General features: G+C 47.0%; 2 protein-coding genes across 7 annotated transcripts in view; both read left to right on the top strand.

Annotated features, from left to right (window-relative positions):
* Positions 1-12,461, top strand: part of AGO1 (argonaute RISC component 1) — a 46,313-nt gene extending 33,852 nt beyond the window's left edge. For 3 of the 5 annotated variants that reach the window (XM_063627903.1, XM_055254942.2, XM_055254947.2), the window contains 4 exons: positions 461-595; positions 1,190-1,291; positions 1,875-2,122; positions 2,366-12,461. In XM_063627903.1, coding sequence (XP_063483973.1) covers positions 461-595; positions 1,190-1,291; positions 1,875-2,122; positions 2,366-2,474 — 594 coding nt within the window. In that variant the 3' untranslated portion in view covers positions 2,475-12,461. The remainder of the gene's footprint in view (positions 1-460; positions 596-1,189; positions 1,292-1,874; positions 2,123-2,365) is intronic. The other 2 variants (XM_055254945.2, XM_055254944.2) reach the window with 1 other exon arrangement.
* Positions 12,462-13,754: 1,293 nt separating this feature from the next.
* The window catches only part of LOC129468935 (protein argonaute-3), a 133,202-nt gene continuing 132,226 nt past the window's right edge, over positions 13,755-14,730 (top strand). Inside the window, exon 1 of one of the 2 annotated variants that reach the window (XM_055254949.2) lies at positions 13,755-14,310. In XM_055254949.2, coding sequence (XP_055110924.1) covers positions 14,292-14,310 — 19 coding nt within the window. In that variant the 5' untranslated portion in view covers positions 13,755-14,291. The remainder of the gene's footprint in view (positions 14,311-14,730) is intronic. The other variant, XM_063627904.1, reaches the window with a different exon arrangement.

The following is a 14,730-nucleotide window of genomic DNA, read 5'->3' as shown; positions in this document are numbered from 1 at the left end:
GGACTGAATTCACCTACTCTCTCTGCACCCATTATGGAACTATATGTCTGCTCTTCTCTGGTGGTCCACAACCTGTCTGCTCTTGGAGCCCAAAGGAGAACTCTCATTAGTCACCTGATCCTGAGTGAAACTAACTTTGGGCATTGTGATTTTAGTGATTTCTCTGTGAACCTTGGTTCTGTGTCTTGATATTAGGTCTCTTTATACACAGGAACCAGATGAGTGTTGTCTTCTGATGCCAAGCCTCCTGGCCAAGGTTTTATAGGAACATATTAAGTGAACTGTGTATAAGGCTGCTTTTGACAAGAAGGGCCTATCATCTCTAATTGTTGAGCATCAGCATATAAAGGGAGACTGAGCCAAAAGCTATATTACAAGTGGCAACTCCTTAGTTCAGAAGGGTATGTGAACTCAAGAGGAACTGTGTATTTCTTTGTTTCCCTCCCCATTTTGTGCCTAGATACTCCACTATGAGCTACTGGCCATTCGTGATGCCTGCATCAAACTGGAAAAGGACTACCAGCCGGGGATCACTTATATTGTGGTGCAGAAACGCCATCACACCCGCCTTTTCTGTGCTGACAAGAATGAGCGAGTGAGTGAGGGACTAAGGCCTCCCATCCCCTCCTTCTGTCTGCCTTATCTTAATAGAGAAGAAGCCCCTGAGATAAAGGCTGGGGATTTAGTCCTTGTCCTATCCATCCTCCCTGGCCCCTTCCCTCCTCCTAGCTTTTGTGGTCCTTCCTCTGCCACCGCCTTCACTAGTGTCCACCTTCTCCCCTCCTTCCCTTATACTTCCTTTCCCTCCTCCTAGCTCCCTGGCCTAGACCCCATATATAGACCAGCTCCTAGAGAAGGGAAGGGGAACTACCATTTATTGAACTCCTCCTATGTGCCAGATACTGTACAAGGCGTCTTCCTCACAGCAACCCTGTGAGGTAGGTATTATTATTATCTCCAATTTAACCTCAGAAAGGTTAAATGACTTGCTAAGATCACACAGCTAACAGGACTTGAACACAGGTCCGTGTGACTTTAGAAGCATATTATTTTAAGATTCAGTACCCTCAGGGAATAGCAACTTTGGCTTTGTTCTTGGGATTTTGGTGAAGTCAGAGTAGAATTGAGCCAGGGTCCTGGTTAGGGCCAGGCAGGTCTTGGGATCTTGGTTGTGTTTGTCTCTATACAGATTGGGAAGAGTGGTAACATCCCAGCTGGGACCACAGTGGACACCAACATCACCCACCCATTTGAGTTTGACTTCTATCTGTGCAGCCACGCAGGCATCCAGGTAGCTGGGCTTTATCTTGGGGTTCCAATGGGTCAAAGATGAGTTGTTCATTCACATTGCCTCTAGACTATATCAGTCATCACTGAAGGACATCCAAATTAGGATTGCTCTCTTTTCTGTTTGTTTTGTTTTGTTTTGTTTTGAGGCGGAGTCTCGCTCTGTCCCCCAGGCTGGAGTGCAGTGGCACAATCTCATCTAACTGCAACCTCCACCTCCTGGGTTTAAGCGGTCTTCCTGCCTTCCCGCCTCAGCCTCCCAAGTAGCTGGGATTACAAGCATGCGCCACCATGCCCAGCCAATTTTTGTATTTTTAGTAGAGACAGGGTTTCACCATTTTGGCCCCGCTGGTCTTGAACTCCTGACCTCAAGTGATCCACCTGCCTCGGCCTCCCAAAGTGCTGGGATTACAAGCATGAGCCACTGTGCCCGGCCAGGACTGCTCTCTTAATAAGCCCTGAGTACACTTGCAGGTTGCTTATAAGAAGAGTGCTTTATGACATTGGTAGTTTTGCGTCTGTCTGTTCATGGGTGAATCATCTACCCAGCCATATTCTTAATAGTGATCCTGTTCCCCTATTATCAGCCATCTCCTCTGCCCAGCCTGGGACCCCTCACCTTCCTATCTTCCCAGGGCACTAGCCGACCATCCCATTACTATGTTCTTTGGGATGACAACCGTTTCACAGCGGATGAGCTCCAGATCCTGACGTACCAGCTGTGCCACACTTACGTACGATGCACACGCTCTGTCTCTATCCCAGCACCTGCCTACTATGCCCGCCTGGTGGCTTTCCGGGCACGATACCACCTGGTGGACAAGGAGCATGACAGGTGAGGCCTGGGATCAGGTTGGCCTCCTTTTTGCTTCAGCCTATTGTGCCAGATCTTCTCAACTTTTCTTGGGTAGCAGGAAATGAGTGCTGTCCAATTTGGTGTCATTGGGCTCGTCTGCCCAATCCTGGGTTGGGGTTTTCTCTTAAAGTTGGTATGGGAATTGGCATCCCAGGGCTGGGTGAGGGAATTAGCAGCAGCTCAGTTCACCAGGAAGGACTTCTTTCATTTTTTCCTTTTCAGTGGAGAGGGGAGCCACATATCGGGGCAGAGCAATGGGCGGGACCCCCAGGCCCTGGCCAAAGCCGTGCAGGTTCACCAGGATACTCTGCGCACCATGTACTTCGCTTGAAGGCAGAACGCTGTTACCTCACTGGATAGAAGAAAGCTTTCCAAGCCCCAGGAGCTGTGCCACCCAAATCCAGAGGAAGCAAGGAGGAGGGAGGTGGGGTAGGGAGGAGTGTAGGACGCCTTGTTTCCTTCTGTAGAGGTGGTGTAAGAGTGGGGAACAGGGCCAGCAAGACAGACCACCAGCCAGAAATCTCTGATATCAACCTCATGTCCCCCACCCCTCACCCCATCTTGTCACATCTGGCCCTGACCCCACTGGACCAAAAGGGGCAGCACTGGTGCCCACCATACACACAGGTGTCTCATGTGACTCACAGTGCTAAAGACTCATGCTTGACAGCTTGGTAAGGTCAACTCTGTAGCCCTGCAGACAAAAGCTGGTTAGGTTTGGGTTTGATACTTTAGATGGGAAAGTGAGGGGCTTGAGAAAGTGGGTGGGAGGAGGGAAGGATTTTTTAGGAGCCTTAATCAGAAAAGGACTAGATTTGTTTAAGAAGAAAAATGAAACCAGACCCAGATCAATATTTTAGGATACTAGATGTTTTAATGGGTTCAGAATCCAGTTTGTAGGAAGATTTTTTAATGGTTTTGGTTGCTCCTCCCCCAGCTGCCACCCCCCACCTTCCCCTTATTCCTCTCTGTCCACATTTTCTGCCCCACCTTACTTCTCCTCCCTGACAGACATCCAGCCCCTAGTAATACTTAAGGCACTATGGCACTTAGCTTTGAAGTGACACGACCCTGTCTTCCTTCCGCCCGCTGGTGGGTAACCAGTGCCTTCCCTGTAACGGTAATGCTGCAGAACTGCAACCTTTTGTACCTTTCTTTGGGGAATGGGGTGGGGGTGGGAGAGGAGGTAGATGGGGAAGAAATACCCCAGACCCAACAAACCTCCAGCCAGAAAGCCAGCTATTTTGCATTTGAAGGAATTGACTTCCTCATTCATTGAGCTTTTTAAAAGATCACAACCTCAAGATGGTTATAATCCATTGACATTTGCACTTTCAAACATGACAAGTCTCGGAGCTGCTGAGATGACTGGCCCCTGGCCTTTCCACTTACGCCTCCTTTTCTCCTTGTTCCTCCTACCTCCCGCCCCACCCAGGTCTGGAGTTACTTTCATAGCATTTTTCACTCTTGGCTTATTTTCTCCCTTGATGGTCAAGTCTCTTATGTTTCAATATTTCTAAACTGGGGTGTCTTATAACAAAAAACTCTTAGGTCTAAAATGAGAAAAAAGAGAGAAAACAAAATGTTATTTTTATACCATAACTTGAGTGTATTGCCAAAATTTGGAAATCCTTCCCATGCCTGATGAGTTTATATCCCGGAAACATTGAGCCATCAGAATGAACTGTGTACCTGACCTGGCTAGGTAGGGAGGGGGTGGTTATCGCCCCAAGATGGGGTCCAGGCTCCATCCTTCCTCTGTGCAGATAATACCTTTTGCTTGCTATAGCCTCCCTCCTCTGCACTGTCCTGCACTCTTTCTTGCAAGTGCATCTTTTTCCTTCCCCTGGACTGTCCTCTGACCCTTTGGCTCATCCTAGATTCCAGTGTGTCCTGTGGACAGGCTGGGGAATTTTGCTGCTCCCTATTGCTTCTGTTTACACAAATGAATTTTTCCTGGTTTCCCACTAGGGCATGTGAGTGGGTGGCATGGGCTTGTTTTTTTTTTTTTTTTTTTTTTTGTCATCTTGAGACATGGGGTTTGGCTGTCTTGCAGGACTGGAGAAGGTGGTGGTTCTAGCTTGGTCTCTGCTGGCCTTGAAGCAAGCATCCCCCACTGCCCTTTTTCCTTGACTGTTCATTTTTTTCCTGCCCCACTGCTTGGGATGGGGAGTTGCAACTTCAGTGTGGAATTTCCTCTTTTTGAGGAGGCTGGGCTTGGATCTATCCTGATCTGGTGATGAAGCCATGATTACTTTAGACCTAGCCCAGGCTTGGAGGCCAGCTGGAGGAAGAAGGGTCTAAATCCTGGCCTGTAGAGTTAGAACTACCATTTCCTCCCGTCAGCTGCCCTTGTATGACCCAGATTTGCTATGCAAAACAATCTATCCCAGGTTCTGTTCTGGTTGGCTACATTGTTCAGCAACTCATAAAACGTAGCACAAACATTCATTGTGGAGAAAGCATCAGGACTGTTGAGTAACTCCTCCTTTACTTTTTTCCTGCTGGCTACAGCATGGGGTGCCCTATATAGGCACAAGCCCAGCTGAAGAACAGAATGGAGGGCTCTGGGAGGAGGCAGCTCACTGGAGAGCCTACATTCCTTACACAAGTGCCTAAAGAGAGTGATGCTAACACTCCATCTGCCCTGTCCATTGCCTTCATATACAGTCTACTTCGTGTTCTGTCACCCTTTGGGGAGGGGAGCTCTCCTGGGACAGTGGGCTCTGCATGTTCTCTACTTGGGTACATTTTGGGGCTAGGATCAGGGCACTATTCCTGGAGGGTCCAGTCATTCACCAGCATTTGCAAATGTCCATAGGGAGCAGGTGGCAGCCTCTACTCCCAGCAACAAGTTTGTGTTCTCTCCTTTTCTCTCTTTGCCTCACTCTCTCCAGTTGGTTTTCAGCTGGGGCTTGAAATGCATTTTTAGCCCTTTGGCATGGCATATGCCATTCAAGAAATAAAAAACAAGAGAATCAGCTTTGGGCAATGACAAGAAATGACTTCTTACTCTGATTTTTTTGTAAAAAAATAATTTTTGAGACTTGAAAAATACCCCGACCTTGAGGATTATTCCTGTTTGAAAGGTGGTGCATGCAGATGGAGAAGTGGTGTTGGCAGCAAGCTTTGGCTCGTGTGGATTTGGTTTAAGTGGTGCTTCTTACCCAAGCTTCAAGGAAGTGCTTGGGGGACCCCCAGCCTCATCCTCTTAGTTGGGTCTCTTGCTCCCTTTGTACCACTGTTTTGCCTTCCTTTTCCTCTTCTCTCTTTCCCTGGCTTCCTTTCCCTTTTCTTCTATTCACTCTGCTTGCTTGCTGGCCGGCCTGCCTGCCTGCCTGCCTGTCTGCCTGTCTGCCTATGTGATGACAAAATCTCTGCATGACTGCAATGATTCCACTGTTAGCTGGCAGGGTCAGGCTTAGCTCCTTGACTGCAGAAGACCAAGAACCTGTTCCCCAAGCCCAGAGATGTCCACCTGGGCTGGACTGCCCTCAAGCTTATACTAGAGAAGAGCAACTGACCTGCCTAACTTGTGTGAAGCCAGGAGGGTTTCTGGCATTTTCCACACCTGTCCACTCCTTGGAGCTGGTTTCTCTCATTGCTTTTTCTAAATCTGGTTCTTTCTCTCTTTACCTGGGCCTGGCTTTTCTGAGATCGTCTTAGGGTTGAGCTACTTGGGTATCCTGGGTTTGAGTGTCAGGGGATGGACATAAAGGAAAAAGAGTGATGAGAAGAGAATGGAGAGAATTTGAATAAAAGGTGGGAAAGGAGAGCACTGTTCTTTGATTGTTTATCCAGTCCAACCTGATCCATTAGGGATTGAGGTGCTACACTGGCCTCCAGGGATAAGCCTGGGGCTATTGTTGCTGGGAACTTAGGCTTAACATAAAGCCGAAGAAGAAGATACCTAGAAATTTGAAACTTCCCTAAAAAGCTCCTAATGCCCACCTGCTAGATAGCTTCTCCGTGGCCTCCTATTTAGCTAAGCAGCAGTGTTTTGGGATACTTTTTTTTTTCTGTTTGTGAATAAGGCCAGCACTCAAGATGGGCAGCCAAGGGCGCACTGACTATTAGCTGGCCCATAGGATATCTGTAAGGCTGGTGGGACAATTTTGGACCTGGAATCATGTGTAACTAACAAGGTTGGAAGTTTCTTCCCCATCGGGGTAGAAAAATCATCTCAAACTAGCCAAAAGGCAGTTTTGGAAACTACATTGGAGGAAGTTATTTTTATTTATATATGGGGCCTAGGCCAATCCAGGATGGTAGCTGGAATACCTTCCTTCTTAAAATCTGATCATGGCAGGGATATGCAGGGCACTTTTTACTATTTGGCCTTCTAAGCAGATTGGGAAGGAGGTATTTTCTGTTCTTCTCTTTCCTCCGACTTAATAGGACTTGCCTTCTCCCTGGGCAGGGAGAGAGGCTGGGTTGGTGCTCTCCCCTTACTGTATTCATACTGACTTAGAACCTCTGGCTGCTGTTTGGGCGTCCAAGAAAGGGAGGGGAAGGAATGAGCTAGAAACAAAACAGAATGAGGTGGGAAAGGGAGATTTCCTTCTTTACAGAGGAAAATAGGAAACCCTCCAAGAATTGTGCAAGTAAAGACATTTGTTGAATGCACTGAGTCCCTTGGTGTAGTAGCAATAAGGAAAAATGAAATTACTTTCCTGTGCACACAGTCCAGCCTAATTGGTATGTGATGTTGCACTTAGCAGCCATGTGGTGGGCATGTGTGACTACTCTGGTTTTCACTTTAGTTTCTAAACTTTTTATCCCTCTCAAGTCCAGCATGGATGGGGAAATGTCTCTGGATCCCCATAGCTGTGTACTTGTTTGCATTTGTTTCCCTTTGAGACTTGTGTTTGTGTCCTGCTTTGAGCTGTACCTTGTCCAGTCCATTGTGAAATTATCCCAGCAGCTGTAATGTACAGTTCCTTCTGAAGCAAGCAACATCAGCAGCAGCAGCAGCAGCACAATTCTGTGTTTTATAAAGACAACAGTGGCTTCTATTTCTAAAGTGCGGTCTTTCTCTTTTTTTACCTACCAGCAAAACAAACTTTTGGGACTGATTACATCTCTAATAGATTTTAGGTGAGAATAATACTGTAGACTGTTATGCAGGAATACTTCACAGAGCCTTCATTTATTCTTCAACAAACATGCAAAGCACTGTGCCAGCAGTACTGTGGGGAGGGCAGGCACAATTCAAAATGAGGAAAATAGTGTCTGTCTCGTTAAGGGAATTAAGTTTGGTGGGGGATATGATTAGCCAAATAGTCCCCTGGCATAGGAGGAAGATAGTGAGGGAGTGGAATAAGGCTACAGCAACGAATATAGGGAGGAAGGGACAGATTTGAGAGACAAGATAGAATTAATAGGACTCGATGGCTGGTGGGAGGAGAAGACAGGAGTAGAGGTTAGCTCCCAGGTTTCTCCTTGACAATAGGAGTGTGTTGGGACATTCTGCCAGTCAAGATGGGGGTGACGGGGAGACTGTAGAAGGAAGGTGGGGAGTTTTTGAAGAAAGACAATGTCGTATAGACTGAGTTTTGAGGTTTTTGTGGGGCAGGAAGGGTAAGGTGTCCGGTAAACACAGGTTGGTGCTCAGGTAAGACTGTAAAACTGCATTTATAGATATGGGAGTCTTATAGATGGTAGTTAAAGCCATAGGCATGAATGAGATAGCTTAGAAAAAGAGAAGAGAAACATAGTATACAGCCCCCTAAGAAACTCAATTTAAAGGTTCGGGGGAGGAAGCAGATCTTAAGGTGACAGATCACTGGTAGACAGTTTGTGGGTTTTTTGTTTCTTTGTTTAACCAGTTTAGTGAGGTAGGAGAAGAAATCAGAGTAGAAGAAGGTTCATGAAGGGAGTGATTAACAACATGAACTGCTGCAGAGAGGGAGTTCTTTTTTTTCTGTTTGTTTTACCTTTCTACTCCCCATCTTTTGGGGATCTTATAACTCTATGACTCACTTAGGTTATTCTCCAGTATTTCTTGAAAATGAGCATTGGAAAAGCCAACTCTAAAGTGGCTAAAACTAGGACTTTCGAGTTCACCACAACTACCACCAATTAGGAGATAATTGTAAAAGAATAAACAAAACCTAATTTTGTTCCTAGCCAATATTATAAACTGTGTTCCAGTGTACTAGATAATAGTAGCATACTATATTTATTTCCATAACTTGTCTTCTTTAGCACCTGTGAACTCCTAGGAGCAGAAGCTACATTCTCTTCATTTTTGTCATCTCAGGGTCATGGCATATACCAACGGATCAGTATGTGCAAATATAATTAATAGGCTAGTAGTCTGTGGTTTATGAGTATGGGCTGGGTGGGCAGCAGATCAAGAAGTGATAGGCATACACAGGATGAACTCAGAATTCCTGAATCTTCAGGTAAGCAGATACTTAACCAGATTATCATTGTATTTTCCCACTCACCCCAAGTTGGAGGTTCTATGGTTTTGTACTTTAAGCTGGTGGTATAATTGTCAAGCATGTAAATTCTGGCATTCTTTCTGGTACTGCTAGAGCATTGTTATTTCTATGCATGGGGGTAAGAAGGCTCAGAGAAGGATTCTGGCAGATAGCCCAGTGAGAAATCGTCAGTGGCAGCCAGTATGTACATACGTGGACCTAGCATTCCTCTGGAGGCCAAGTGTTGTGAATTGGCCTGTAGCTATCACCTGGCAGACTCCCTTGGCAAAGAGCCAGCCAGCCCCATGCCTCTTTTCAGCAGCAAGGGTTAGGGAGGTTGGTTGAACTTGAAGAGCAGATTGGACATGGAGCAGATTTTGCCCACTTGAAATAAGACATAAATTTATGATCCCGAGTGAGGCAGAAATAAAGTACTTAGCAGGGGGAATAGGAGGAGGATGATTATGGCAAATTTTGCTATAAACTTTAGTTTTAGAAAAGATTGATATTGAAAAGCCTTCAGGATTTGCCTGTGGTTGCTACTCAAGTTAAAAAGACTGGGAGCCTGCATTGTCTGGTCCTGGAGTTCAAGGTTTTCAGTGAAGGCTTGTCCTGGCACCCCTGGGCATTCCTTTTCATTACTGGTTGAGCACCCTTCCTTCTGCTCTGTCATTTGGCAAAATATGCTGGAGCACATTCTGGACTAGCAGTTGCCTTGGGGTAGTCAGGCTGGGTATTTGTTTGGTACCTCTTGGTGTAGCAGACCCCAGAATCTCATGGCAATTAGGATTTGGTGGCTAAACGAAAGAGTGCAAGGAAAAGACTAGTTGGAAGTTCTGAGTCTGGGCCATCCTTAAGCTGCTGTCTACTGCTTGAATGGGAAGTAATGTCGAATTGGAAAATTAACTCACCTTTTTTGTTTCTAGCTTTGCAGACATTTATTCCTCTGATGATAGGCTGAGAAATGCCTAGGCAGGCTTAGAAGGCACACAGAACATGACAGAAGTACTCCTTCAAAGCAGCTGTGTCAAGAAGGAAGAGCTGGAAAAGTGGATTTGCTGGGGAATTAGATGCATTTAGTTTTCCACTTATGCACACCTGCCTTCTCCAGTATATCATACCAAGGTTTTTTAGGCCTTTGTGGCTTACCCTGCAGGAACATACTGTCCTGTTGTTCTGGACTTTAGCACCTTCACCACCATCCTCTTGGCAATGGTTTTTTGTTTGGGCTTTTTTTTTTTTTGGACAAAGTGTAATAATATTGAGGGACCTTTCTAGGGAGCCGTTGGTCCTTCGTCCCCATTTTCCAAAGGGAGGGAACTTTCCTCTTAAAAGAGACAGTAGGAACTTTTAGCCAGGTTTCTGGAAAAGGCCTGTGGGCTATTAATGAGAGTGAGCTGCACGAGGAGGAAGGGTTTGTTTGGGTACTTTGAAGTACTTGGCTAGGTATTTTCTACAGTATCTTATATAATTGCATCTTACAGCATCTTTACATGCGAAATAGTTTATCAGTTATCTTCAATTGCATATTACAAAATTCTGATTAAATTTTTCTTAAATAAGAAAACTATCATTTCATATGGCAAGAAATCCTAATTTAATGTTACTCCAAGGTTGGTTAATTCAGTGGCTCAGTGATAACAGCAAAGACTCAGTTTCTTGAAATCTTTTTGCTCTGCCATCCTCCATGTTTATCCTCATGCCAGTTCGCCTCATGGTCCCAATATGGCTACTGTAATTCTGGGAAGGAAATGCTGACAGAACCGTGTCTGGCAAAAGAGAGACAAATTTTTCTGTGTCCTTCTAAAGCAAGGAAGTCTTTCCCTGGAAGCTCCAGCAGATACGGCCTCATGGCTTTGCTAGAAATGGGTCATCTCACTCCTGTCATTGGCAAAGCAAGTAAGATCATCCATCAGGAGTGGCTTAATGAATTATCCTTTGAGTCACGTAGACTAGAAAGTTCAGTCATGTCTACTAGCAAGAAAGAAGATAAGAGCTATTGGATAAGCAGCATCTAGTCTCAAAGGTACTTCAACTTTTACAGATGAGAAACATGAATCTGAGTGACTTTCCCAGGCTCACAGCAAGTAAGAGAGGGCCTTCAGTGTTAGCTGTGTCTGTCCCTAAAGCCCATGTTTTATATTGTATCTTGCTAGAGTATAAAGTAACTTACTTTCTACCTTGTAGAAACTGATGGTCTAGGAGAAGAGATTTGAACTCAGGTGCCCAGTTGACTCTAATCTTGGCCCATGTGAGAGGATTGTACTCAGTTGCTCTCCTCATCCAGTGATGTTTCTTGTCTAACACAAGAAGCCTAGGAGTAGAAAGTCCTAAGTGGAGTAGAATAATAGCGGCAGCAGGGAGGGAAGTGTGCACTGTGTGTCCCTGAGCCTGACTTACTGGGCAGGGACGTGGCACTTAAAAGTGGCAGCTAGCCACCCTGTCTTTCCTGCATGCACTGAGTATTTGGTAGCTCATTATGCCTTTCCTTAGCGACCAGTGATATTGATCATCTTTTCATGTGCTTACGTACTATCCCCATATCTTTGTTGTTGGCATCTTTTACCCATTGTATTTGTTGTTTTTGAGACAGTGTCTCACTCTGTCACCCAGGCTGGAGTGCAGTGGCATGATCACGGCTCACTGCAGTTTCTGCCTCCTGGGCTCAAGCAATCCTCCCACCTCAGCCTCCTAAGTAGCTGGGCTTACAGGCACACACCACCACGCCCAGCTAATTAAAAAAAAAAAAAATTTTTTTTTTGTAGCGTTCGGTCTCATTATTATTGCCCAGGCTGGCCTCTCTTAGCTTCAAGCTATCCTCCCGCCTCGGCCTCCCAAAGTGCTGGAATTACAGGCATAAGCCACTGGGCCCAGCCTCTTTTACCTGCTTCAAAATTGAGTTTTATTGAGTTGTAAGAGTTCTTTATTCATTTTGAACACAAGTCCTTTGTTGGATATATCTTTTACATCTATTTTTCCCAGTCTGTGGCTTGCCTTTTCATTTTGAAGAGCAAAAGTTTAAAATTTTGCGAATTTATTAAAGCTCCATTTGTTGCTTTTTTCTTTTCTAGTTTATACTTTTGTATCATATTTTAGGAAATTTTGCACTGGGTATTTGATGGCTCCTGAGGAGATTCAACTTTCAGAGGGCACTGATTTCTCTGCACCTGAGATTTTGTACTATTTCTGTATTTCTTTCTTCTCAGAACAACCAGTGTCACCAGGTATGAGAGCAGAGTTTTAGTTTGTTTGCTCAGTTCCATTCTTGAAGCTTATTTATTTATTCATCTATCTATCCATCAATCCAACAAATATACTGAATGCTGCTATGTGCCAGGCACTGGCACTGTTCTAGGTACTGGGGCAATGATAGTTAAGATAATACCCAATGACCCTGTTCTGTAAGAGCAGACTCAGTTGGGAATGAGTTATCCAAATATAGGGTGTACATGTAGTCAGGAGAGAGCCTCATACAGCTTTGCCTTTGGCAGAATCCTTCAAACCTCTTTGTCTTCCTACTTCTTGATATTACAAATTATGAGCCTTTCACATGCGTTCACTCTAAAGAGGTGGGTTCCTGGATAGCAGAAGTAGATAGGAAGGCATCATTGACATTTACTGAGATGGATTGAATCAGAGGGTGTAAATTCTGCTCCATCAATGTCGAAAAGGACTAGCCCACCCCAAGGGTTTATCACTGTCACCATGTCTAATGTCTACTCTGGAAGAAGCTGAAGAAGTCTGCCTTTGTTTAGGGAACCAGTTCCAGAATCAGAGGGGTTGAGGATATAAAAGACCCTTGCACAAGAGTTGGTATTTACCCTGTCAGATGCTGCTACCAAGATTTGGATTGTGTACAGTCGAGGATTAAAAATGACTTTTAAGATGCAGTGTTTCATCTGGTGACATTTAATTTGATATTTTAAAATTGGGGAGGGTATTTTCAGCCACGGGGGTAGGGATGTGAAAGAAGAAGAAAGTAAGACAGAATTGGAGTCAGATGTGGTTTTGAGTCCCATACACTTATTAAGTGTTTAATATTATATGGTAAGTGCTTTAAAATGGTAAATAGTAAATACTTCTGTTATTCACTAATATTTGGGGAGGATTTTCTCTGTGCTTTATGTGCATCACCTAACCTTACAAACTGTGTAAGGTACATGCTGTTCTCTCAATTTTTCAGATAAGAAAATTGAAGCCCAGAGAGATCAAGTGACTGATCCAAAGTCCCACAGTGAGGGGAACTGAAGATAGGATATTCTTTCTCCTTTTCCTCTTTAAAAAATTATTTTGATTAAAAAAAACCGTATTACTGAAGCATAGAGACATGGGGAGAAATTATGAATGGTTCCTCAGCCTGAATAAAATAGTGTGTTTCATTAAGGCAACAAATATTTATTAAGGACCTACTATTTGCCTGACATTCAAGTGGGGTGGGGGGCACACAAGTAGTAAATAACAGACTGGGCAAAGAGCTACCAAGGTAATACTGTAGTAGACTAACAGGTGCCCCACCATAGATGGGTGGTCCGGAAAAGGCGTCTCAGATGTCTTTCGTTGAGACGCAAAAAGAAACTGTGGGGTAGAGAGTAAGGGGAGGGTGGAGAGGAGAGAGAGGGTTCCTGGCCAAGGGAACCAAAAGCAGAGAAGCTCCAAGTCAGAAAAAAGCAGCGGTTGGCCCGTTGGGGGAATTGGAAGCCGACCAGTATAGCTGTAGCACAGGCGGGGCCCATTTACGCCGTGCGTTTTCACTCTGGAAAGGAGTTTGGGTTTTCCAAGTGTGACAAGGCGCTATTAAAGAGTTTTAAACATGGAAATTACTCGATCTGATGTTTGTGTAGTGTCCTGTTTGTTAGTCATCTTTTCCAAATTATAATACTTTTTTTTCTCCTAAAAATGGTCGTTAAAGCAGCCTAGGACTTAGGTCAATTGCGGTGGTCACTTGACCGCCTGGGAGGAGGGGGCGCGTGGGGCGGCTCGGACTGGGCGTGGCGGGGGCTCAGGAAGGAGGGTGGCCCTACCCCAGCGGGCTCGGCTCGGGGCCTCCGCGGCAGGTCTGGGTCCTTCACCCGCCGGCTCCAGGTAGGCTACTCCTCAGGTAAGCCCCGCCGCCAGCTGCGACGTCGCCGCAGACAGGCACCGCCCCCAATCGTGCGGCGCGAGGAGTCCTGCCCCTCCGCGTTGTCTCCGGCCGGCACGGCCCCGCGGGGGACGGCCGAGCGCGCTGCATGTGGCCCGGCTCCCGGACACCTCCCCGGCGTCCTCCGCGCCGGCCGCTCCCGCCTCGACGTCGCTCCGGCACGGCTCGGGACCCAGAGGCGAGGCGAGGACGCCGGGCAAGCCAGGCAGCGGAACTGACGCCGGCGCGCTTCCGGGGCGGCCCCGGGCAGGTCAGCGGCGGTGGCCCGCAGTCGTGGAGGAGCGGTGGGAGCGTCGGCGGCCGCGGGCGATGCAACTTCCGGACGGGACTCCCCTCTGTCCGCGCCTCACATCTCCCCTTCCTCTCGCCTAGTCCCGTGCCGTTTTCCGTCCGCGACTCTTCCGGCCCAGAGCTTTCAGAGTGCGGTTGCTCAGGGGAAGCCGTCGCCGCCCCCGCCTCGGGGCCGAGTGAGAGTGCCCGTCGCGTCGCGCCGCGCCGCGCCGCGTCGCCCCCCGGGCCGCCTCCTTGCCCCCAGTGGCGGGCTCCGTTCTCCCTCGAAGCACTCCCCCCAGCTCCATGAATGGAAATCGGCTCCGCAGGTGAGTCAGAGTCGCTGGGCCAGGTAGGCGATGTCACCCAGCTACTGTCCTCTGAGCATCCCTGCTCCTCCCGCCCGGCCCAGGTGCGCGAGGTGAGCGTCGGGCGGGCATCCCCCGGTCTCCCGCCCTTCGCCCTGCTCCCCCGCGACCTCCCCGCGGCCCAGCCGCAGTTCCCCGGAGGCCCCTGAGTCGGCGAAACTGCGAGGCGGGGAAACGCTTGGAGGGTTTAAGTTTGGGGTTATCTAGGCGGTATTACTCTTTGCTGGAGTACCCTTCTTCTAGACTTTAGAATGGTTTGCCATTGTCTAGTTGGAGTGCGTGTCCTTTAGCCACGTTGTGTGCTCCGTAGAGGCTGGGCAGCCAGCCAGCTCCCTTACCTACCTCTTAGGGTAGTTGTGAAGATACACTGAGATAACGGAT

Source organism: Symphalangus syndactylus, chromosome 12, assembly GCF_028878055.3.
Source record: "Symphalangus syndactylus isolate Jambi chromosome 12, NHGRI_mSymSyn1-v2.1_pri, whole genome shotgun sequence".
NCBI lineage: Eukaryota > Metazoa > Chordata > Mammalia > Primates > Hylobatidae > Symphalangus > Symphalangus syndactylus.
The sequence above is the reverse complement of the archived record's forward strand: the minus strand, read 5'-3'. Positions and strand labels throughout refer to the sequence as shown.